At 44.9% G+C, this 25,368-nt stretch overlaps 1 protein-coding gene across 4 annotated transcripts in view; it reads left to right on the top strand.

The window, feature by feature from the left end:
• Window positions 1-25,368, top strand: part of DNAI1 (dynein axonemal intermediate chain 1) — a 149,934-nt gene that overhangs the window by 57,582 nt on the left and 66,984 nt on the right. For all 4 annotated transcript variants that reach the window (XR_012679256.1, XM_075187178.1, XM_075187196.1 and 1 more), the window contains 5 exons: window positions 9,244-9,333; window positions 11,328-11,415; window positions 16,226-16,305; window positions 17,336-17,484; window positions 18,436-18,535. Coding sequence is in view for 3 of the 4 variants with exons in the window: in XM_075187178.1 (XP_075043279.1) it covers window positions 9,244-9,333; window positions 11,328-11,415; window positions 16,226-16,305; window positions 17,336-17,484; window positions 18,436-18,535 (507 nt within the window). In the remaining variant the exon portion in view is untranslated. The remainder of the gene's footprint in view (window positions 1-9,243; window positions 9,334-11,327; window positions 11,416-16,225; window positions 16,306-17,335; window positions 17,485-18,435; window positions 18,536-25,368) is intronic.

Below are 25,368 nucleotides of genomic sequence, written 5' to 3'. Positions count from 1 at the left end.
AAAAACATAAAAAGTTTAAAAATCAAGTTTTTGGGCTTATTTTCACTCCTAGGCTATTATTAACCTCAATAACATTCAATAACAAGCATTTCCACTAATTTACAGTGTATTCTGAACACCTCACAATATAGTTATTAGTCCAAAACGTTGCAACAAGGTATCTTTCTGGACTGCGTAGAGGAGTGGGTCACCACAATATATATTAAAAACCCTGAACTTTTATGATTCGCACCAATAATTGTACCTGGACTGCGTAGAGGAGTGGGTCACCACAATATATTAAAAACCCTGAACTTTTATGAATCGCACCAATAAATGTACCTGGACTGCGTAGAGGAGTGGGTCACCACAATATATATAATAAGAAAACCATCAACTGGTTTGATTCGCACCAATAAATGTACCTGGACTGCGTAGAGGAGTGGGTCACCACAATATATTAAAAACCCTGAACTTTTATGAATCGCACCAATAAATGTACCTGGACTGCGTAGAGGAGTGGGTCACCACAATATATATAATAAGAAAACCATCAACTTGTTTGATTCGCACCAATAAATGTACCTGGACTGCGTAGAGGAGTGGGTCACCACAATATCTTAAAAACCCTGAACTTTTATGAATCGCACCAATAAATGTACCTGGACTGCGTAGAGGAGTGGGTCACCACAATATATATAATAAGAAAACCATCAACTTGTTTGATTCGCACCAATAAATGTACCTGGACTGCGTAGAGGAGTGGGTCACCACAATATATTAAAAACCCTGAACTTTTATGAATCGCACCAATAAATGTACCTGGACTGCGTAGAGGAGTGGGTCACCACAATATATATAATAAGAAAACCATCAACTGGTTTGATTCGCACCAATAAATGTACCTGGACTGCGTAGAGGAGTGGGTCACCACAATATATTAAAAACCCTGAACTTTTATGAATCGCACCAATAAATGTACCTGGACTGCGTAGAGGAGTGGGTCACCACAATATATATAATAAGAAAACCATCAACTTGTTTGATTCGCACCAATAAATGTACCTGGACTGCGTAGAGGAGTGGGTCACCACAATATATATAATAAGAAAACCATCAACTTGTTTGATTCGCACCAATAAATGTACCTGGACTGCGTAGAGGAGTGGGTCACCACAATATATATAATAAGAAAACCATCAACTTGTTTGATTCGCACCAATAAATGTACCTGGACTGCGTAGAGGAGTGGGCACTGGGCACCACAATAAAATATATAAAAAACCTTCAACAGGTCTGCATTACACTACACATACGGCTGCTCCTCCATCCTCTCCATCATATACATGTTGGAGTTTTAGCATGTGACAACCTCTTGTTTTTGATAATGTCAGTGCATTTTGAATATTTTTCAATTTGCCCCACACCACTGAATGTACTTTATCTATGATACGCATCTATCTATCTTGACTGCGTAGTGTGGTGGCCCCGGTACACAATTTGGTACCGGGGCCACAATAAAATAAATACACCCTCCACGTGTCAGAATTCCACCAAACAAGTATCTGGACTGCGTAGTGGGGTGGCCCCGGTACCCAACTTGATACCGGGGCCACAATAAAATAAATACACCCTCCACGTGTCAGAATTCCACCAAACAAGTATCTGGACTGCGTAGTGGGGTGGCCCCGGTACCCAACTTGATACCGGGGCCACAATAAAATAAATACACCCTCCACGTGTCAGAATTCCACCAAACAAGTATCTGGACTGCGTAGTGGGGTGGCCCCGGTACCCAACTTGATACCGGGGCCACAATAAAATAAATACACCCTCCACGTGTCAGAATTCCACCAAACAAGTATCTGGACTGCGTAGTGGGGTGGCCCCGGTACCCAACTTGATACCGGGGCCACAATAAAATAAATACACCCTCCACGTGTCAGAATTCCACCAAACAAGTATCTGGACTGCGTAGTGGGGTGGCCCCGGTACCCAACTTGATACCGGGGCCACAATAAAATAAATACACCCTCCACGTGTCAGAATTCCACCAAACAAGTATCTGGACTGCGTAGTGGGGTGGCCCCGGTACCCAACTTGATACCGGGGCCACAATACCTCCTCCAAACATGCTACAGACAATTCGTCATTGAGATCCCATTAAGTATGTTAAAGACAGACAGGGTCCAAGTGTTATTAGTTGACTTTGTAAAGAAAAAAACTGTCCCTGTTGCACATAGTCGTGCAATGAAGACTTACTTTTTCATTTAAAGGCACGATCTTTCAAGTGTAGTGTTTGTAAGTCTAAGTCATATTATACTTTTGGTAAAATTGGTTTTTTTGGTTCCTCTTTATGTTAATTAATTAGTAATAGAATTAAAGTAGGAAATAGAATTAAATAGAATTAAAGTAGGAAATAGAGTGGTATAGAGTTGTAGTGTGGTATAGATAGAGTGGTCCACACAATATAATAATAAAACCCTCAACTGGTCTGAATTCCACCAAACAAGTATCTTGACTGCGTAGTGTGGTGGCCCCGGTACACAATTTGGTACCGAGGCCACAATATAATTAAAAAACCCTCCACGTGTCGGAATTCCACCAAACAAGTATCTGGACTGCATAGTGGGGTGGCCCCGGTACCCAATTTGATACCGGGGCCACAATACCTCCTCAAAACATGCTCCAGACAATTCGTCATTGACAGACCCCAGACAGACAGGGTCGTAGTGTTACTGTTTGACTTTGTAAACCCAAAAAAATGTCCCTGTTGCACTTGCACATAGTCGTGCAATCAAGACTGACTTTTTCATTTAAAGGCACGATCTTTCAAGTGTCAGAAAGAGAGAGAAGACACAGGAGAGGAGAGTTGTAGCTGGGGACCTGGGGTGGAAGCTCCCAGGCTCCCCCAGCATTGCCTGGAAGTCTGAGCGTGGTGACTGAGCCAGGGCAAGGAATGTGTGCCCTGGATGAGGGGGAGAACTCCATGCCACTATAGTGAACCCAAGAGAGAGGGGGACACTGCACATGGAAGAGGCCCTGGAGTGAGGGCTGCTACAAGAGGCATGGTAGCTGTAGTGTCAGATCCTGAGGCTGAGAGTACACAGAGTGACGTGTCAGAGCACAGGAGACATTATCCCCGCAGAGGAGGGATGAGCTGCAGTTGAGAGGTCTGCTGTTGAAATAGGACATGCACACTTTAACAAACCAATCATTTCAGCGACAGGGCCTACCAAACAACTTTGACTGAAATGATTGGTTTGTTTGGGCCCCCACACCAAAAAAGCTATTCATCTCTCCCTGTACAGACTAAACAGGCTCTACTGAGGCAAGATGTCGTCCTCATCCTCAACCTCTGATTCCTCTCCCCCTACAGTGTCTACTTCCTCCTCATCACACATTATCAATTCGTCCCCGCTGGACTCCACAACCACAGGTCCCTCTGTAGTATCTGGAGGGCAGTGCTGTACTTCATTGAGGAATTGATTATTCATTTTTATAAACATCATTTTTTCAACGTTGTGAGGAAGCAACCTCCTTCGCCGCTCACTGACCAGGTTCCCCGCTGCACTAAAAACTCTTTCCGAGTACACACTGGAGGGGGGACAACTCAGGTAAAATAGAGCCAGTTTGTACAGGGGCTTCCAAACTGCCTTTTTTTCCTGCCAGTAACAATATGGACTGTCTGACATGTCTACTTGGATGGTGTCAGCAAAGTAATCATCCACAATTTTTTCTATTGTGACAGCATCCAATGCAGCGAGAGTAGACATGTCTGCAATGGTTGGCAGGTCCTTCAGTCCGGACCAGATGTTATCAGCATCCCCGCCAGTGCCTCTTTTGGGAAAACTGAGCTTTTTCCTCGCAGCCATAGATGTGGAAGAAAATGAGGGTGGAGCTGTTGGCATGTCACGGTCCTCTTCAGAGGACAATCTCCTGACCAGCAGGTCTTTGCACCGCTGTAGATTTGTGTCCGCCGGAAACAGAGACACAACATACGCTTTAAACCGAGGATCGAGCACGGTGGCCAGAATGTATTCCTCTGACTTTAAAAGAGTGACCACCCTCGGATCCTGGCAAAGCGTACGAAGGGCTACATCCACAAGAGCTACATGCTTGCTGTAATCGCAATGGCTTACCAGCTCCTCCCTCACTTTCTCCAGCTGCTTCTGCAACAGCCTGATCAGGGGAATGACCTGACTCAAGCTGGCAGTGTCGGAACTGACTTCTCGTGTGGCAAGTTCAAATGGCTGCAGAACCTTGCACAACACGGAAATCAGTCTCCACTGCGCTTGACTCAGGCGCATCCCCACTCCTTTGCCTATGTCGTAGGTGGCTGTGTAGGCCTGAATGGCCTTTTGCTGCTCCTCCATCCTCTGCAGCATATAGAGGGTGGAGTTCCAGCGCGTCACAACCTCTTGTTTGAGGTGATGGCAGGGCAGGTTCAAGCTTTTCTGATGTGCCTCTAGTCTGCGGTAGGCACTGGCTGAATGCCGAAAGTGTCCAGCAATTTTGCGGGCCACCGCAAGCATCTCCTGCACACCCCTGTCACTCTTGAGGTAATGCTGCACCACCAAATTAATGGTGTGGGCAAAACATGGGACGTGCTGGAAATTGCCCATATTTAATGCCCGCACAATGTTACTGGCATTGTCTGACACCACAAATCCCCATGAGAGTCTAAGTGGGGTAAGCCACTGGGAGATAATTTCCCTCATTTTCTCTAATATGTTGGCAGCGTTGTGCCTCTTATTAAAGCCTGTAATGCACAATGTTGCCTGCCTTTGCATGAGCAACCATTTTGTAGATGCTGCTACTGATGCAGCTGTTGCTGTTGCTGCGGAAGGGGATGCATCTACCCAGTGGGCTGTCACAGTCATATAGTCCTTCGTTTGCCCAGAACCACTTGTCCACATGTCCGTGGTTAAGTGGACAGTGGGTACAACCGCATTTTTAAGAGCACTGAGGACACTTGATCGTACTTCTCTGTACATTTTTGGTATCGCCTGCCTAGTGAAGTGGAATCTCGAGGGGATTTGGTACCGGGGACACAATACCTCCATCAACCCTCTAAATCCCACTCCACTGATGGCGGACACCGGGCGCACGTCTAACACCAACATTGCAGTTACAGCCGCAGTTATACGCTTTGCAATAGGGTGACTACTATCGTATTTGGTGGTCATGGCAAACGACTGTTGGACGGTCAATTGTTTGGTGAAAGACTTAGCGGTCTTACGACTTCCCCTCTGGGAAGATGACCGACTAACAGCAGCAACAGCAGCAGTGGCAGTAGTAGGCGTACCGCTGCAGGATTCCTCGGATGAATCCCGTATTGAGGAGGACTCAGTCTGGCTGGTGACTTGGGCTGCAGGACTGAATCTGATGGAGATTGTGGAGGAAGTTGACGAGGAGGGTGTTGCTGGTGTGTATCCAACTGGACCACGGGATTTAGGTGTCCCTGTACCGATGAGGGTCCTAGCCCCAGTTCCTGAACTAACCACTGAACTATGAAGGTTATTCAGGTGACGTATAAGGGAGGATGTTCCTAGGTGGGCAAGATCCTTACCCCTGCTTATTTGAGCTTTACATAAGCTACATATTGCCATACATTGGTTGTCTGGATTTGGATAAAAATAACTCCAGACCGAAGAGGTGCATTTTTTGGTCTTCTGACCAGGCATGACGATGGGCTTTTTCATCCCATGGACATCAGCTGTTTCCCCCCCTGGTGCCTCATTTACAATAACCACATCACCATCCTCATCATCAAGTTCCTCCACAGCGCCAGCTACATCATCAATAGCCTCCTCCCGAGCCACCTCTTCCCGTACAGTGATGGGAAGGTCAGGCTTGACAACCACCAACACGCTTGGACTCGCCTTGGGGATTTGTGATAATTTCTCTTTAGAAGGCAGAGTTGTTTGCTGTTTTGTTGCTGACAGCATAACTCTCTTCAATTTTTTGTAGGGGGGGGGAGGAGGAGGAGGGCTAAGATCCGTGGGTGAAGCTGAACCACTAGTCATGAACACGGGCCAGGGCCTAAGCCGTTCCTTGCCACTCCGTGTCGTAAATGGCATATTGGCAACTTTACGTTTCTCCTCAGATGATTTTAAGTTTCTCTTTTTGCTACTTTTTCTTAACTTGGGCTTTTTGGATTTTACATGCCCGGTACTACGAGATTGGGCATCGGGCTTGGAAGACGACGTTGATGGCATTTCATCGTCTATGTCATGACTAGTGGCAGCAGCTTCAGCATTAGGAGGAAGTGGGTCTTGATCTTTCCCTACTTTATCCTCCAAATTTTTGGTCTCCATTATATGTAGCACAAGATACTGCAGAATGTGTGAACTTGGTAATATTGCAGTACCAATGGACTTATAATGCTGGATTGGTTTTGCAAATTTGGTTATAATTATTATATATATTTTTTTTTTTTTAAATTTTTTATTTTTTTTTACTTTTTTTTTATTTTTTACAAACTTGGGAATAATGGGGAAATAACTATGCCCTTAGAAGCACAGAGCACAGGACACAGCACCACTGGACTGAACAGGACACGGCACAGGACCCAGCAGCACTACGGAACTCAGCAGGACAGAGCACAGGACACAGCACCACTGGACTGATACTGCAGAATGTGTAAACTTTGTAATATTGCAGTACCACTGGACTTTTACTGCTGAATGTGTGAACTTGGTAATATTGCAGTACCAATGGACTTATAATGCTGGATTGGTTTTGCAAATTTGGTTATAATTATTATATATATTTTTTTTTTTTTTAATTTTTTATTTTTTTTTACTTTTTTTTTATTTTTTACAAACTTGGGAATAATGGGGAAATAACTATGCCCTTAGAAGCACAGAGCACAGGACACAGCACCACTGGACTGAACAGGACACGGCACAGGACCCAGCAGCACTACGGAACTCAGCAGGACAGAGCACAGGACACAGCACCACTGGACTGATACTGCAGAATGTGTAAACTTTGTAATATTGCAGTACCACTGGACTTTTACTGCTGAATGTGTGAACTTGGTAATATTGCAGTACCAATGGACTTATAATGCTGGATTGGTTTTGCAAATTTGGTTATAATTATTATATATTTTTTTTTTTTTTAATTTTTTTATTTTTTTTTACTTTTTTTTTATTTTTTACAAACTTGGGAATAATGGGGAAATAACTATGCCCTTAGAAGCACAGAGCACAGGACACAGCACCACTGGACTGAACAGGACACGGCACAGGACCCAGCAGCACTACGGAACTCAGCAGGACAGAGCACAGGACACAGCACCACTGGACTGATACTGCAGAATGTGTAAACTTTGTAATATTGCAGTACCACTGGACTTTTACTGCTGAATGTGTGAACTTGGTAATATTGCAGTACCAATGGGCTTATACTGCAGGATTGGTTGTGAAAATTTTGTGGTAATTAAAAAATATTAAAGTAGTTTTTGGTATTTTATAAAAAAAACTTTTTTTTATTTTTTTAAACACAGGGGAATATTGGGGAAATAACTATGCCCTTAGAAGCACAGAGCACAGGACACAGCACCACTGGACTGAACAGGACACAGCACAGGACCCAGCAGCACCACTGACCTCAGAAGGACAGAGCACAGCACACAGCACCACTGGACTGATACTGCAGAACACAGCACAGCACAGCACAGCACAGCACTAAACAGCACAGCACTAAACAGCACAGAACTAAACAGCACAGAACTAAACAGCACAGAGGACCACCTAACACACCCTCCCTCTACCCTGATCAATGCCCGAGTGAAGATGGCGGCGACTAGCGGGGAATTTATAGGATCCGAGTATCGCGAGATCCGACAACGGGATTATGAGTCAGAGCCTCAGTTTCACTTTTGAATTTGGCGCCAATACCCGGATCTGTCTCGGATCCGACTCGGATCCGCAACGTTCGGGTGGGCTCGGATTTCAGAAATCCGAGCGCGCTCATCCCTAGTAATAACAGAGGGGTGTTAGTGGGAGGTTACGGTAGTGTTATGTGTAATAACAGAGAGGGGTGTTAGTGGGAGGTTACAGTAGTGTTATGTGTAATAACAGAGGGGTGTTAGCGGGAGGGTACAATAGTGTTATGTGTAATAACAGAGGTGTCAGTGGGAGGTTACAGTAGTGTTATGTGTAATAACAGAGGGGTGTTAGTGGGAGGTTACGGTAGTGTTATGTGTAATAACAGAGGGGTGTTAGTGGGAGGTTACAGTAGTGTTATGTGTAATAACAGAGGGGTGTTAGTGGGAGGTTACAGTAGTGTTATGTGTAATAACAGAGGGGTGTCAGTGGGAGGTTACGGTAGTGTTATGTGTAATAACAGAGTTGTGTTAGTGGGAGGTTACGGTAGTGTTATGTGTAATAACAGAGGGGTGTTAGTGGGAGGTTACGGTAGTGTTATGTGTAATAACAGAGGGGTGTTAGTGGGAGGTTACGGTAGTGTTATGTGTAATAACAGAGGGGTGTTAGTGGGAGGTTACGGTAGTGTTATGTGTAATAACAGAGGGGTGTTAGTGGGAGGGTACAATAGTGTTATGTGTAATAACAGAGGGGTGTTAGTGGGAGGTTACGGTAGTGTTATGTGTAATAACAGAGGGGTGTTAGTGGGAGGGTACAATAGTGTTATGTGTAATAACAGAGGGGTGTTAGTGGGAGGTTACAGTAGTGTTATGTGTAATAACAGAGGGGTGTTAGTGGGAGGTTACAGTAGTGTTATGTGTAATAACAGAGGGGTGTTAGTGGGAGGTTACGGTAGTGTTATGTGTAATAGAGGGGTGTCAGTGGGAGGTTACAGTAGTGTTATGTGGGGTGTTAGTGGGAGGTTACAGTAGTGTTATGTGTAATAACAGAGGGGTGTTAGTGGGAGGTTACGGTAGTGTTATGTGTAATAACAGAGGGGTGTTAGTTGGAGGTTACAGTAGTGTTATGTGTAATAACAGAGGTGTGTTAGTGGGAGGTTACAGTAGTGTTATGTGTAATAGCAGAGGGGTGTTAGTGGGAGGTTACGGTAGTGTTATGTGTAATAACAGAGGTGTGTTAGTGGGAGGTTACAGTAGTGTTATGTGGGGTGTTAGTGGGATGGGGTGCAAGGGCTGTCACTGATGGATAATCTGTGACAATTTACCAGTTAATATAATTGATGACAGTTTCAGTTTCCTGTTCAACTTCAAGGTGACTCTGTCTTTCCCCTATGCTATAAATGTGATGTTGTTGTTATTTTTACCAGGTGAAATGGCAGAAAGACGATCTAGACAAGAACCTGAATTTCTTCTCGGTCTCTTCTGACGGCCGCGTGGTGTCCTGGACTATAATAAAGGTAAATAATTACTACATGGGTCTCACCGGATGCCGGGACCGTTATCAATCTGTCACATGCTCTAAATTGAGTCTACAATGTCTCACCTTGATAAATATTCTGGCTATAACTTATTTACTGAACACAGCACCTTATATATCAATAGTCTGCAATATTAATATACAGCAGCCATAAAAATCTTACAAGTAAAGCTAAATCATATTTTATGGCAGTGTGCACAGTGTAGGCTAAAGCTCTGAGCCGGCATGTGCTTCTCCACCGGGAAACAGCGGTGTCACCTGGCAGCTGATTATTTTTCTTTGTATTACTCACAGTTTATTATATAGTGAATAGGTGGCATAATACCTGATCCAGCTAGAAATAGTGATAATTGTTACTGATTAATCCAGAATCGGCTGACTGAATTATCTCTCCTGTGAGATCACACAGTTCCTCTGTACACCTCGCATGGTAATGGGGCAGAAACATTAAACACCTGTGACATTACAGTAATATAAGCAAATATATTATACACTGTATGGACAAAAGTATTCGGACACTTGACTATTACACCAACAGGGACTGTAATGACATTGTATTAAAATACATATACTTTAATATGGAGTTGGTCCCCCTTTGCAGTGATAACAACTTCCACTCTTCTTGGAAGACTTTCCACAAGATGTTGGAGTGTTACTGTGGGAATTTGTGCTCATTCATTCTGTAGATCATTTATGAGGTCAGGCCCTGATGTTGGATGAGAAGACCTGGCTCACAATCTCTGTTCCAGTTCATCCCAAAGGTGTTCGATGGGGTTGAGGTCAGGACTCTGTGCCGGCCAGTCAAGTTCTTCCACACCGAACTCATCAAACCATGTCTTTGTAGTCCTTGTTGTGTGCACTGAGACACAGTCATGTTGGAATAGAAAAGGGCCTTCCCCAAACTGTTGCCACAAAGTTGGAAGCATCGCATTGTCCAGAATGACTTGGTATGCTGAAGCATTAAGATTGTCCTTCACTGGAGATAAGGGGTCTAGCCCAAAGCCTGAAAATCAGCCCCATACCATTATCCCTCCTCCACCAAACTTCACAGTTGACATAATGCAGTCAGGCAGGTAACGTTCTCCCGGCATCCGCCAAACCCAGGCTCGCCCATCTGAATGCCAAACAGAGATGCGTGATTCGTCACTCCACAGAACACGTTTCCACTGCTCCACAGTCCAGTGTCGGTGGGCTTTACACCACTCCATCCGACGCTCGGCGTTGGTCTTGGTGATGTGAGGCTTGTATGCAGCTGCTCGGCCATGGAAACCCATTCCATTAAGCTCCCGTCGCACAGTTTTTGTGCTTACATTAATGCCAGTGGAAGTTCTTCAGCTGTGGAATCAGCAGAGTGTTGCGACTTTTATGCACCATCTGCCTTAGCAATCGTTGACCCCACTCTGTGATTTTACTTGGTCTTCCGCTTTGTGGCTGAGTTGCTGTTGTTCCTAATTGCTTCCACTTTCTAATAATATCATTTACAGTTGACCATGGAATATTTAGCAGGGATGAAATTTCACGAACCGTCTTATTGCACAGGTGGTATCCTATCACAGTCCCACGCTTGGTGTCACTGTGCTCTTCAAAACGACACATTTTGTATCACAAATGTTCGCAAATGGAGACTGCGTGGCTAGGGGCTGGATTTTATACACCTCTGGCAGCGGGTCTAATTGAAACAACTCAATTCAATAATTAACAGGTGTGGGCAAGTATTTTTGTCCATATAGTGTATATGTGAAGCTATATTGGGGGAAGTCTTTATTCCTGGGCACGTGCGACTTGCACGGATCAGCCTGTGTATGTCTGCACAGCTGATAACAAAAGACAATAGCTTACACTCGCCAGGCTGGATCTGTGGGACAATCCAACTCTGCTCACTCTGCATACCATTACTTTTATATTTCATTTTCGTTTATTAACAGCCCTGAGACAATGTAATGAGGAATAGAACTAAATGTCCTTTTTCTGCAGAATGAGCTGGTTCATACAGACGTCATCAAGCTGACAGTGGAAGAATCTGCCGGGAACGGAGTGGAGGGTCTTCTGCTGAAGACCAATGGTACGAGGGACACTGGTTCTCTGCTAATACCAATACTATCTATATCTATAGCATCTATATACTGGTGATACTAATGCTATCTATATCTATACCATTTATATACTGGTTATACTAATACTATATATATATACTGGTGATACTAATACTATCTATATACTGGTTATACTGATACTATCTATATCTAAAGCATCTATATACAGGTTATACTAATACTATATATATATATATATATATATATATATATATATATATATATATACTGGTGATACTAATACTATCTATATACTGGTTATACTGATACTATCTATATCTAAAGCATCTATATACTGGTTATACTAATACTATCTATATACTGGTGATACTAAAACCTTCTATACACTGGTGATACTAATACCATCTATATACTGGTTAAAATGATACTATCTATACACTGGTGATACTGATACTATTTATATACTGATTATACTGATACTATTTATATACTAGTGTGACTGGATCACTGATAAATAACTTCTGGTATACATTTATTTAAAGGAATTAGTGCAGGACGCTTATTTATATAATTGCACATGCACTTATTTTTGATATTGTGTATATTTTGGTAATGGAAATCTCTAATTTCTGAGATCAGGGGAAGAAATTTGTTTCTTGTTTAACCTTGCTAGAGGGGATGCATTATTTCTTAAGATATATATATATGATACAATAAGCCTTTGTGGATGGAAGTCCTTTGTGTGTTGTGATGTGGGGAAGTGGCTTGTTTGGGGTTTGTACATTTCTTTGGGAATGTGTATTCTGGACTGTCTGAAGAGGGGCCACATGCTAGTTAGATATTTTATGTGTGAAAGTCCAACATTGAAGGAAGGAACTTTTAATTAAGACTGGCTCCTAGATTCTCTGCATCTGAAAACCAGATGCAGAACATCACAGCATCTCTAGAATTTCATAGATAAGTGTAAATATTGTTGGCTTTGCAATGCAGTGTAAACACATTGCATCCTGATTCTGAAAATAGCATGTGTCCAAATCAGTATAAAAAGCACTGTCTTGTACACTGAAATGTTCTTCTTGTTTCATCTGACCTGATCACTGGTACCTTAAACCAGTGTGAGAGCAAATAAACATCACTTGCTTCAAAGACCTGTGTAAGGCTCCGGTCCCGCAAACGGGTACCTGTCTCGTTACCTGCATCTTATTGAAACTGCCATGTTTCAGCGTCAGACACTATTCATTCATTCATTCAGCTATTATCAGATCTGCGCAGGTGCAAGTCTGTCGCACTTCAAGGCCTCCTCCCTCTTTTCATTCGCTAAGCATTTCTGGAGCACTATTTAAACCTCCTGGATTCACCTGTCTGATGCCTGTTCTTCAAGCTCAATTCCTGCAGCCTGTGGTTCTGGTTCCTGTTCTCCTTGTGGTTTGCCTGTATTCCAGCCTGCTCTCAGTTCGCGGCCTGTGTTGAACTATCACTTACCATCTCCAGAGTACTTCATCGTGACAGCCTTGGTTCTCTCACTGCTGCCTCTCTGAGCCGCTACTACGTCTGTGACTCATCAGCTGTTGTCCCGAGTTACCTCCGCTACTCCAGTCTGCTCTCAGCCTGTGGCCGTATTGAACTACCGCTGCTCCAGTACCTCTATTACCATCTCCAGAGTATTTCATCGTAACAGCCTCGGTTCTCACACTGCTGCCTCTCTGAGCAGCTACTATGTCTGTGACTCATCAGCTGTTGTCCTGAGTTACCTCCGCTTCTTCAGTTTGCTCTCAGCTCATGCACAGTGTTGAACTAGCGCTGTTCCAGTACCTCTGCTATCTACTCCTGAGTACACCATTATGACAGCTCCTGTTCTCTCACTGCTACTCTGCAAAGCACCTATTCTTCTAGTGACTCATCGGCTGCTGACCATCAGCATATATTGTTGTTGTTCCTGTATCTATACCACTTACCTGTGGGTTCCATTGTTTCTTCCTGCTTCACCTGGCTCCTCCACATCGTTCTGCTGTTCACTCACTCACGGAACCGCAACCTGCAGGTTTGGTGCCACTAAGACCATATCTCCTTGCGGGGGTTCCTGGTGAAAACCACCTGCCTGTTAGACTCCGCGCCTGTGGGTGGACCTGAGCAATGTTCAGCAGAGCCTAGGGATCTATTTCCAGTAAGCCAACTGTGACAACCTGCTTGAAAACATCTTCAATAGTGCTGTATTCCTGTGACCTGCAGATTAGACCCTAAATCTAATCCATTCTCCGGTTGTTTCTGAGGTTGGACCCAGCTTTTCTGGTATCACCTTCTGCCTGTTGCCCTGCAGCTCTGGTCAGTGTGATAGGCCAGGGGGATCCATCCACAGCAACCCTGATCCATAGTAAGAGGTCAGGAGTACCAGCCCAGGTACGCCAGTAGCTGGGTACACTCACAGCGTCAGTTACCCAGAAGAAACTCAGTATTGGATGCCAATAAGGAGTCCAGTGGTGGCAGCATTTGTAAGCCCCTCCTACTGCAGCAAGGGGGCGCATTTGGAATAACGAAAGGGGACGGTGGCAAAGTAAGCTCAGTTGGTTCCCAGCAACGACAGACAGGGTGGTATAGGCAGTCCATCCTGTCACAACTAGTGATAATGTTACTATCTATATACTGGTTATACTGATACTATCTATATCTATACCATCTACATACTGGTGATACTAATACTGTGGCTGGATCATTTATGAATTTATTTAAATGAATAGCGCAGTGTGCCAATTTATAGCATTGCAAACATACAGATTTTTGTATTGGTATGTATATTGTATAGAAATGTATTGATTTCTGAGACAGTATGTCATGATTTGTTTTTTGTAACTTTTCTGGAGGAAATGTGTTTTCTGCACTGTCTGAAGGCAGGTAATCTCATGTTAATCAGCCCTTTACTTCTCAGTCACTGACTCTTTTTGAGTTTGAAGGCACAGCAGGAGATTGTTACCTTTCGGTCTTGTGTAGTTTTTTTTCCTGTATCTTACAACCTGCCTGAACTACATAGACTCAGGATGCAAGTAATTTAGAATATCACAGACTGATGTGGATATTGTAAGTTAAATTGCGTTAACTCCAAGGTTAGAGAACATCCTGATGCTAATTATTGAATATATAATATCTCAGACGTTGCGGTGCTAACTGGGATCAGGGGGCTGGGTTACCACTTGCCCACATGAATGTCAGAATCTGTATAAAAAGAGCACTGTTTGATCATGTAATGTATCATTCCATCTGTAACTTCTGGAAAGATCACAAGAACAATTACACGCCAGCCTGTGGTACTAATTAGGACACTTGAGCTAATAAAACATCACTTGCTTCAAGATCCTGCTTTGTCGTCTACTTACCTGCTGTAGTTCCAGTGACTTTATCCGTCTGTTCTGAGGTTGGGACCCAGCATCCAGTGCAAAAGCTCTGCCCACTATGCTAGCTCTGACCAGTTTTATAGGCCAGGGGGAACTATTCACAGTAACCCTGGTTTATAGGAAGAGGTCAGGGCTACCAGCCCAAGTACCCAGCAAGGTGGTACACTAGCAGCGACAATTACCCAGAAGGAATCATTTCTAGGTGCTGGTGAAGGAACCTAGTGGTGACAGCAGGCCTTTCCTACTGCGTATAGTGGGGCGCATCTGGGATAAAGAGAGGGGACGGTGGCAAGTCCAGCCGGTCTCCAGCAACACAGACAGGTTGGCATAGGACGTCCATCTTGTCACAGTGTATGTACACTCTGGGTTAGCATATGTACAATGCGGGTTAATATATATACACTGCCGGTTAGTATATGTGCACTGTTGGTTTGTATATATCACTGCGGGTTAGAGTATGTATATTGTGGGTTAGTATGTGTACGCTGCGGGTTATTATATATACACTGTGGGCTATTATATATACACTGTGGGTTAGTATGTGTACACTGTGGGTTAGCGTAGGTACACTGCGGGTTAGCGTATATGTACACTGCGGGTTGGCGTATGTACACTGCGGGTTGGCGTATGTACACTGCGGGTTGGCGTATGTACACTGCGGGTTGGCGTATGTGAACTGCGGGTTTCTATCGCTCTTTTTATCATTTTTGCCAATGCAAGGTAATATTTTTGCTGTAATATTTCGTGCTATAGACATATTTAGTGGGTCAAGGTATGTTGTATGTTCTGTATCACGCCTGAATGATCATGCATGTGAGTGTCGTACAGCAACATTGAGAGAAACATGTGTATGGCTTCATGACTGATACTGACACCCAAATCACCAGATTGTCTCCCATATTATCATAAGGCCCTTGCTGTAATTGTATGTAATCTGCTAATTAACAGCTAATCCCATCTAATGCTTCAACATCGTCATTCAGTTAAGCTGCCTATGAATCCGCTGAAGTATATACACTTCAATTTACACATCTTGTCCTGGTGTCGTAAAGATTTCTCTAAACCTATTTGATAAAATCTACAAATATACGTTACCCTGTCCGTGTTACAATCTGGGTGTAAGAAAGACGCATATATCCCAAATTCCTTATGAAGCATCATGATCCGCGTCTGGTCCGCCTGGCATACTGCGGAAAGCATTTGTCTATTTAATGAGTGTTTACAGAATCTGACAGACGATTAGACACATAATGCATCTTGTCTTTGGCATAGAACATAATGGTGGATTATGTTATGGAGGGGGCACTGCCCAGTAATATATAGCTCTTAGTAATAATGTGACCTATAGATGAATGCTGTATGGATTAAACCTCCTTCCACAGATTTGATGTCTCGTTTAACACGACAAACGTCTCCCATCTCTCTATAACAGGGAGCGGAACGTCCTTTGATTTCCACAGACAGATTGATTACTTGTTCCTGGTCGGGACAGAAGAGGGGAAGATTCATAAGGTAAGAGAGCGGAGATCTCTAATACAGAGAGAGACACAGTATAGAGCATTGATAGACAACCTGGTGCACGGCAGGGGCCGCGTGTGTGTCCCTCTAACCTTCACAAGGGCCACACTTTACCCATAATCTGAGTAATGAGATAAAACAATACATTCAATGAAAGAACGAGACAGCGGTCTGTAATAACATCATCAGCTATAACAAACATCTGATTATAGAGCAGGAAGGAGCTGGGGCCACCGGCTCAAAGGGCCGCCTGATGCCATCACTGGTGCAGAGTGATGTTACTATCCCAGTGCAGACCAGCTTGGTATGAAGAACGGGAAACGTGAACAGAGATCAGGAGGAGTTTTGCTGGATTTTACATGTTTGCAGCAGACAAATGTCCTTCAGGTGATATAAAGTGGAGGCACAACCACCCTGAGAATACCTCTGTTATTCAGCTGTCCTCTCCGTGGCCCCGTATCCCTGAGTCTTCAATGATTTGGTTGTGCTCAGAAAATAGCTCCATTCTGCAAATCCCACTAACAAGCCCCCCATCCATCACAGCAGATCTTATAATCCCTGCCATATCCACATAATTGGATTTTGTTTTGCCGAAACCTTCCAATAAAATGCGGACACAGAAGTAATCTCCGGATGCAGAAGGAGCTCTCAGAACAGTTTCAGGGAATATTTCTGCAGCCGTCATGTAAATTCAGGTTACATTATGATGTGTGCAGAAAAGACATTTATATTATATGTGTACAGGGAGATGCGTATCTTGAACGAAAGGTTCCCAGACAGGCAGGAGACAGTACCAGACTGTCAGTATCAATGCTGGGTCATGTGTATATATATCTGTGTATATGATCATTAATATCCATCAAGTATAACCTGAAGGAACAGGGAATATGACGTTCTGGAGATGGAGGAAGGAGTCAGGCAGAAGACAGTAATAATATATATAGGAGATGAATCTTTATACATCATATTCTGATAACAGAGGAATGCAGCTGATTCTCTTTTATTGTGTATCCTGTAACTGCAGTGCTCCAAGGCGTACTCCAGCCAGTTCCTGGACACCTTCCATGCACACAATATGGCTGTCGATGGCGTGCGCTGGAATCCATTCCACCCCAAAGTCTTCATTTCCTGCAGCTCAGACTGGACCGTGAAGATCTGGGAACACAGCGTCATGTATGTACCATCCTTTATAACCCCAGGTTACGCAGTACTTTCTACACATGAGCACTGAGGACACACTATGTATACCACAAGAGGCAAAAATGCGGACATGCAGTGTTATTAGCAAGGGGCATGCCCACTTTCCACGTAGAAACTCCCGGTGCTACCATTTGCAGGCACACATGGAAATGTGTCAAGCCCGCTGCCTTTGTGTCATACTCAACTCCCCTACTCTTATCCACACTGACATCATCTCCCGCCTTGACTAATGCAACCTCCTGGTATCTGGCATTCCCTTCACTCATCTATTCTCTCTTCAATCCATCCTAAATACTGCAGCAACACTGATCTTTCTCTCTTGTCACTTTGCAACTCCCTACACTGGCTCCCTGTGTCCTCCAGAATTCAATTCAAATTGCTCACCCTTACCTACCAATCCCTAAATAACATCAGCCCTTCGTACATCTCAAACCTCCTCTCAAAATACTCTCCCTCCCGCCCTCTTAGATCTACCTCTGACCTGCGCCTCGTCTCTGGTAACCACCTCTCACTCCTGCCTACAAGATTTCTCCCGTGCTGCTCCCCAGTTATGGACTGTCCTACTGTACCCAATCAGACTCTCCCACTGCTTCAAATCTTTAAATGCTTTGAAAACCCTTTATTAGAGTTTACGCTACTCCTGCCACTACCACTCGCCCTAATGCACCCTCAGAACTGTCCCAATCTCCACTCTGAGCCACACTTCCTCCTCTTGTTTCATCGTTTGTTCTTCCAATTAGATTGTGCCCATTGTTTTCATGCCTGCATTTATTGTGCCTGCCTTGATTGTCCCTGTTTTATGTATGTTCTGTTTCCCAATTTCCTGGCACTGTGGATCACTGTTACAAGCCAACAGATAACAATAATAATAATTGTATGATTATTAGATAACAGTGACATTGATACATAATTTCATCTTCCCAGGACGCCCATGTTCGTGTTTGACCTGAATTCAGCAGTCGGAGACGTTGCCTGGGCACCATATTCCTCCACCATATTTGCGGCAGTTACTACTGATGGAAAGGTATGGAAGTCTTGCGCTGCATGTGGCGATACAGTATTTCTCTTTCATCCAGTCTGGGGGACACTGCTTACCATGGGTTGTGGAGGGGAGCACGGGAGTTGACACCTAGCTAGTTAACTTTAGCACTGCTGACAGACCCCTCCCCTCTACAATCCCCCTGCCTCTTCCTCTTCAGTTTTTTCTAGGTGCCCAAAGGAGTTGGGCAGGTTTTTTTAGTTCCGCTAGTTATTTTTATTTTTATTAATTTACTTTAACTTTAATTTTCTTAATATTTTATTTTTATAACATTAGATAGGTTTTTGGGGCAGAGCTGGGAGTGTGTTCTATTATAAAGAGCACACTCCCAGATAACCAGGCAGCAATGACCGGGCTCTGTCAGAGGGAGCAGACTGCTCTCAATGGCAGAGCATTGGCGGTCAGATCGCAGGGTGACAAGCGGTCTCACGGACCGCTGTCGCTCTCGCAGGCTACCCGATAACCGGCGCTGCCACTGCAGGCATAGAGCGCCGGTTATCGGAACACACTGCCGGCGGCCATGTTGGAAAGAATACATCGGTCCGCGGAGGAATACAAGGAGGAGGAGAGGTACGGGGGCCATACCAAGATCCCCCCTCAGAAAGAAAGGAGGGGGCATCGGGGTACCCAACGCTGCAGGAGACCTACTTTTTTAAAAGGTCTCCATAACTCTGCCGATAAGATAAGTTCCCTCTTTTATAAAAAAAAAAAAAAAAAAAAGAGATTAAATGCTGGAAGAGGGAGAACTAGTACAGAGTGCTCCCCTGCTCTTCAGCACAAGTGGTACAGTCCGGTCTTCTGGCGCCAGAGAAGCCCAGGAAGGAACTTATCTTGGAGGGAGCAGGCACCAGGACACTGCTGTTGGATTTCTCCCCTGTGTGGCCCTTTTGGCTAAGTACCAAAACTTTTCTTTAACCATTTACAAACTGTAATTTGTGGTTTAAAGAGGGAGGCTAGTAAGGGTTATATTGTGTTCTCTTACTTGCACAAATATCACACATACAAGTACAACTTTTATTACAGATTAGTTGGTTACTTGTTTCTTGCTCTGTCTCAATATCTCTTTATCTAGTGTGTTTGCTGTGCTTTTTCTTATAAAATGTCAGATAAGGGAAAAGGCCCTATGGCTAAATATTTTACATGTTCTAGATGTAAGGTTAAATTACCATGTGGGCAGAAGGACCCATTGGCGCTCTGCTCTGACTGCGAAGGAGGGGCCTCCTCTGCGCAAACCCAGCTCATTCCAGCCCCACTGACGGAGGAACCGGCCTGGGTGGCTTCCCTGACACAGTCGGTTTCCTCTTTAGCACAGATGATCTCTCAATCTACTCAGTTACTGATACTGACAAGTGTAGCAGCCTCTGCGGTGTCTAATAATGCTGTTACACCCTTGGGGCCCCCTGCTGCCACAGTTTCTACTGGAACGGCTATAGAAGGACCTTCCTCTTTGCTTACGGACCAGCCCCCTGTTCCCACAGAACCTGCATGGTCCTCAGCATTTATAAAGGGTTTGGACAGACTTAACCAGTTACTTGAATCCCCAGACTTGCCCCCGGCTAAAAGAAAGCGGCTTAGATCCGCTAATCCTCTTATGGTCCTTTCAGATTCAGAGGGATTTTCAGAAAAGGAAGGGGAAACAAATTTTGATCCTGACCAGGTTCAACCTGTGGAACAGGAAGAAAACACTAAATTTCAGTTTATTGATGATTTGGTTTTAGCAGTGAGATAGGCGTTGGACCTCCCAGAAATGGAGGATCCTAGTCCTAGAGACAGAAGTCTTTTTAAGAAGGCCAAAAGGAAGGTTATCCGGTTTCCCCCTTCTGTAGAACCTAGAGATATTGCAGAGGGAGCCTGGAAACAGCCTGATAAAAAGTTCTCTGTTCCAAGGAGGTTCTCTTCCCTGTATCCATTGCAGGAGGAGGACGTGGCTCGCTGGGAGGGAATCCCTAAAGTAGATACTCCAGTAGCCCGTCTGGCCCGACACACTATCCTACCAGTCCCAGGCTCAGTAACTCTGCAAGATGCCACTGACCGCAGAGTGGAATCTCAGCTAAAATCTATATTTGTAGCAGCGGGTTATTCCTTTAGACCCACATTTGCTTCAGCTTGCGTTGCTAAAGCCATGGAAGCATGGGCAGAACAACTGGCAGAGGCCTTACAGGACTCAGAATTACTTCCCCTAGCTTTACATTTAAAAGAGGCATCGGGGTAGCTTTATGAGGCAGCTCAGAGCACAGCGTCTGTGTCCTCCTCTATTCAAGCTGCGTCCATGTCAGCAAGAAGAACGTTATGGCTGAAATCCTGGGAGGGGGATTCAGAATCTAAAAAATCCATTGAAACCATTCCCTTTTCAGCAGCAGGTTTGTTCGGCCCGGAATTGGATACTATGATTTCACAGGCAACGGGGGGCAAAAGCACTTTTTTTCCGGTACTCTCAAGTAGGGCCCGGGCTCCACGGTTTAGCTCCTTTCGTCAGCCCTTTCGGGGGACCTCCTTGCCTAGGGGACAGTCATTTAGAGGTAGACAACCGAATGCTCGTGGCTCCTCTGTTAGAGGCAGGTTCTCATTTGCAGCTAGGTGCCAGGCCTCCAAGACTCAGGAGAAGCCTGCATCCTGACTGCCACCCTATTCTCCTGGAGGGGGCACCAGTGGGGGGACGTCTGTCTCTTTTTCAGGAACAGTGGGCAGCGTCATCCCAAGACCCTTGGATTCGGGGCATTATATCAATGGGGTACATGATAGACCTGCTGGATCCGGTACCACATCGTTTCTTTGTGACCCCACTACCCCGAGATCCACAAAGAAGACAGGCAATACAGGCCTGTGTCTCCTCTCTTCTTTCGCAAAGAGTCATTTGCAGGGTCCCAGACAACCAGAAAGGGAGGGGATTTTATTCAAATCTTTTTCTGGTAAAGAAACCAGACGGTTACTTTCGACCCATTTTAAACCTAAAGAACTTAAATGTGCACTTACGAGTGGACAAATTTCGGATGGAGTCCCTGAGGTCGGTAATAAACGGCTTAGAGAAAGATCAGTTTATGGCTTCCATAGACATAAAGGACGCATACCTCCACGTTCCCATTTGGAACGATCATCAGTCTCTCCTAAGATTCACAGTGAGGGCCTCCCACTATCAGTTTCGGGCTCTTCCCTTCGGCCTCTCCACAGCTCCACGGGTCTTCACGAAGATCATGTCGGTGATGGCAGCATGTCTTTACTTAAAGGGGGTTCAGGTCGTGCCTTATTTGGACGATCTGCTCATCAAATCCTCCTCAGAGATTTGCTTACGTCAGCACTTATCCCTCACCATAGCGGTTCTCGAGAGCCATGGGTGGCTAATAAACGTAAAGAAATCCCAGATGGTTCCGTGCCAACGCATGGTCTTCCTAGGGCTCATCATGGACACCAGTCAGCAGAAGGTGTTCCTGCCTGTGGAGAAGATCAGTTCAATTCGGAGTATAACATCTCAGGTCTTGTCCTCGCCCAGTCCCTCAATTCATTTGTGCATGCGGCTTCTTGGAAAGATGGCGGCCTCCTTCGAGACGATCCCCTTCGGTCAGGGTCATTCTCGATGCTTCCAGTGGGATCTGTTGACAAAATGGTCAGGATCCCACCTACGTTTGGATCACCAGAGGATCTCGCTGTCTCCAGGGGCGAGAGAATCGCTTCAGTGGTGGCTGAATCAGGATCATATGTTGGTGGGCAGGTCTTTTGCTCTATGGTCATTTATCATAGCCACAACAGACGCCAGCCTGAGAGGTTGGGGCGCAGTAGTCCTGCACCTCCGGCTCCAGGGGCTTTGGTCAGTTCAGGAATCAGCCTTCTCAATCAACACGTTGGAGTTGAAGGCAATTCTTTTAGCTCTTCGGGGGGCCCAGACTCTTCTTCAGGGCCACCCAGTCAGAGTTCAGTCCGATAATGCCACGGCTGTTGCATATGTCAACAGACAGGGAGGAACCAGGAGTATAGCTGCGATCGAGTTGCAGCTTAGATTTTTCTTTGGGCAGAACAGTATGTTCCAGTAATCTTGGCGGTGTTCATTCCAGGAATAAAGAATTGGGAGGCCGGTTACCTCAGTTGCAATGTGATGATGACGGGGGAGTGGTCCCTCCATCCGGAAGTATTTCAGTCTCTAGTTCAGAGGTGGGGTCTTCCGGATATAGATCTCATGGCCTCCAGACACAACAAAAAGGTTGACAGGTTTTGCGCAAGGGCAAGAGACCCCTTAGCAGTAGCGGTGGACGTGATGACCATGTCATGGGATTTCAGGTTGGGATATCTGTTTCCCCCAATTCTCATGCTTCCTCGAGTGCTCAGACGAGTGAGGCAAGGCGGTCGGCCGGTAATTTTAATAGCTCCCTCATGGCCGCGTCGAGTGTGGTACGCGGACATAATCTCCATGGCAGTAGGACAAGGATATAGTCTTCCGTCACGAGACGACCTTCTTCTACAAGGTCCCTTTCGTCACCAGAACTTGCCTCAACTCAGTTTAACGGCATGGCTGTTGAAGCCAGCCTCTGGAAGGCTAGGGGTTTCTTCCCCAGTGTAGTGAACACTATGTTGCGAGCTCGAAAACCGGTTTCGGCTCGCATCTATCATCGTATTTGGCGAGCCTATATCAGATGGTGCGAAAATAAGTCCTGTCACACGTCTTCTTTTCGTCTCCCTCGCTTATTTGCTTTTCTTCAGCATGGGCTGTAAGCAGGGCTCCGGTTAGGTTCCTTTAGAGTTCTGGTATCAGCGCTTTCAGTTTTCTTTCACCTGAAGTTAGCGGACTTGCCAGACGTCAAGACTTTTCTTCAGGCAGTCTTACATATTCAGCCTCCCTAAGTTCCGCCTACAGCACCATGGGATCTTAACCTGGTACTTGATATGCTTAAAGGGCCTCCTTTTGAGCCATTACTTGCGGCAGATTTTAGGTATCTCACCTGGAAGGTCGTCTTTCTTTTAGCGATTGCATCTGCACGTAGGGTTTGGGAATTGGGAGCTCTGTCTTGCCGGGAACCATATCTGGTTTTTCACGAGGACAGAGCGGTATTAAGAACTCTCCCTTCTTTTGTTCCAAAAGTAGTTTCGGCTTTCCATTTGAACCAGGAAATTGTGGTTCCGGTCTTTTCATCGACTTCTCATTCTGATCAGCAGTCTATAGAAAAATTAAATGTGGTTAGGGCTCTCCGTATTTATGTCAAAAGAACTTCTCAGGTTAGACGTACAGATTCTTTGTTTGTTCTTTATGATTCTAATAAAAGAGGCTGGCCAGCCTCAAAACAGTCCATTGCAAGATGGATTACGGCAACCATTATGCAGGCTTACATAAGAGCTAACCGTCTTGTGCCAGAGAGACTTACGGCCCATTCCACCAGATCGGTAGGAGCGTCTTGGGCAGCGAGAAATGGGGCTTCTGGGGACCAGCTTTGCAGGGCAGCCACCTGGTCTTCTGTCCACACCTTTACCAAATTCTATCAGTTTAATGTATTCGCATCCGCGGATGCAAATTTCGCTCATAGTGCTCTACGAGCGGGGCTTTCAGAGCGGTCCCACCCTTAGGGGGCTGCTTTAGAACGTCCCCATGGTAAGCAGTGTCCCCCAGACTAGATGAAAGAGAAAAGAGGATTTTTGTACGTTAAATCCATTCCTCTGATTCCGTCTGGGGGACACTGCGATCCCTCCCTTCTGCTTTTCCTCTGTGTGCTCTTGGTTGATTGGCCTTTTTCTCCTTGGGGCTTTTTAATTAACTGAAGAGGAAGAGGCAGGGGCATTGTAGAGGGGAGGGGTCTGTCAGCAGTGCTAAAGTTAACTAGCTAGGTGCCAACTCCCGTGCTCTCCTCTACAACTCATGGTAAGCAGTGTCCCCCAGACGGAATCAGAGAAACGGATTTAACGTAAGTACAAAAATCCTCTTTTCTCTAGTCCATGGTCAGTATTCTTTGGATATATTGGCAATATGAAATGTGAGGTCTGTGGAGAGACGTTTAATTTGTCAGCTTCAGGTCAATGTGTAACCGCAAATCGTCAGAGTTTGTCTCCCCTGAGATGTGAAGTTACCTGATGTAGCATGAATGGAATATAATGTAATGATGACTGCTCCCTATATACAACGAGTAAATGCTGGTGACATTACAAGGCCAATATGTATCATCGGACCTTTACCTGTACACTTCCATGTCAGAGGTGTCCACCCCACACTATAGAGCCCTATAGTCACACAACACCCCAGTTTACCCGGCCTAAGTATATTGTCAAATGCTTACTCTGAACCATAGTCTCCTGCTATGATGCATTACATTTTATTCTCCAGTTATATGTATGTCATTGCCCATTATGTGTGTTAGTGAATCATTCCTACAATTATATTTGTGTCCTTCAATCCATTGCTACCATTACGTGTGTGTCAGTGAATTGTTCTCCACCGTTATATGTGGTTCACTGAATCATTCTCTACCGTTATATGTGGTTCAGTGAATCATTCTCTACCGTTATATGTGAGTCAGTGAATCATTCTCCACCGTTATATGTGGTTCACTGAATCATTCTCTACCGTTATATGTGAGTCAGTGAATCATTCTCATCCACTATATGTGGGTCAGTGAATCATTCTCCACCGTTATATGTGAGTCAGTGAATCATTCTCCACCGTTATATGTGAGTCAGTGAATCATTCTCCACCGTTATATGTGGGTCAGTGAATCATTCTCCACTGTTATATGTGGGTCAGTGAATCTTTCTCTGTCAGTACATGTGAATCATTCTCAGCAGTTATGTTGTCATTGAATCATTCATTATCTGTGTGACCTTTGCAGTCCAGCTTCCCACTGTCG

This window comes from Mixophyes fleayi, chromosome 1 (assembly GCF_038048845.1).
Source record: "Mixophyes fleayi isolate aMixFle1 chromosome 1, aMixFle1.hap1, whole genome shotgun sequence".
NCBI lineage: Eukaryota > Metazoa > Chordata > Amphibia > Anura > Limnodynastidae > Mixophyes > Mixophyes fleayi.
The sequence above is the reverse complement of the archived record's forward strand: the minus strand, read 5'-3'. Positions and strand labels throughout refer to the sequence as shown.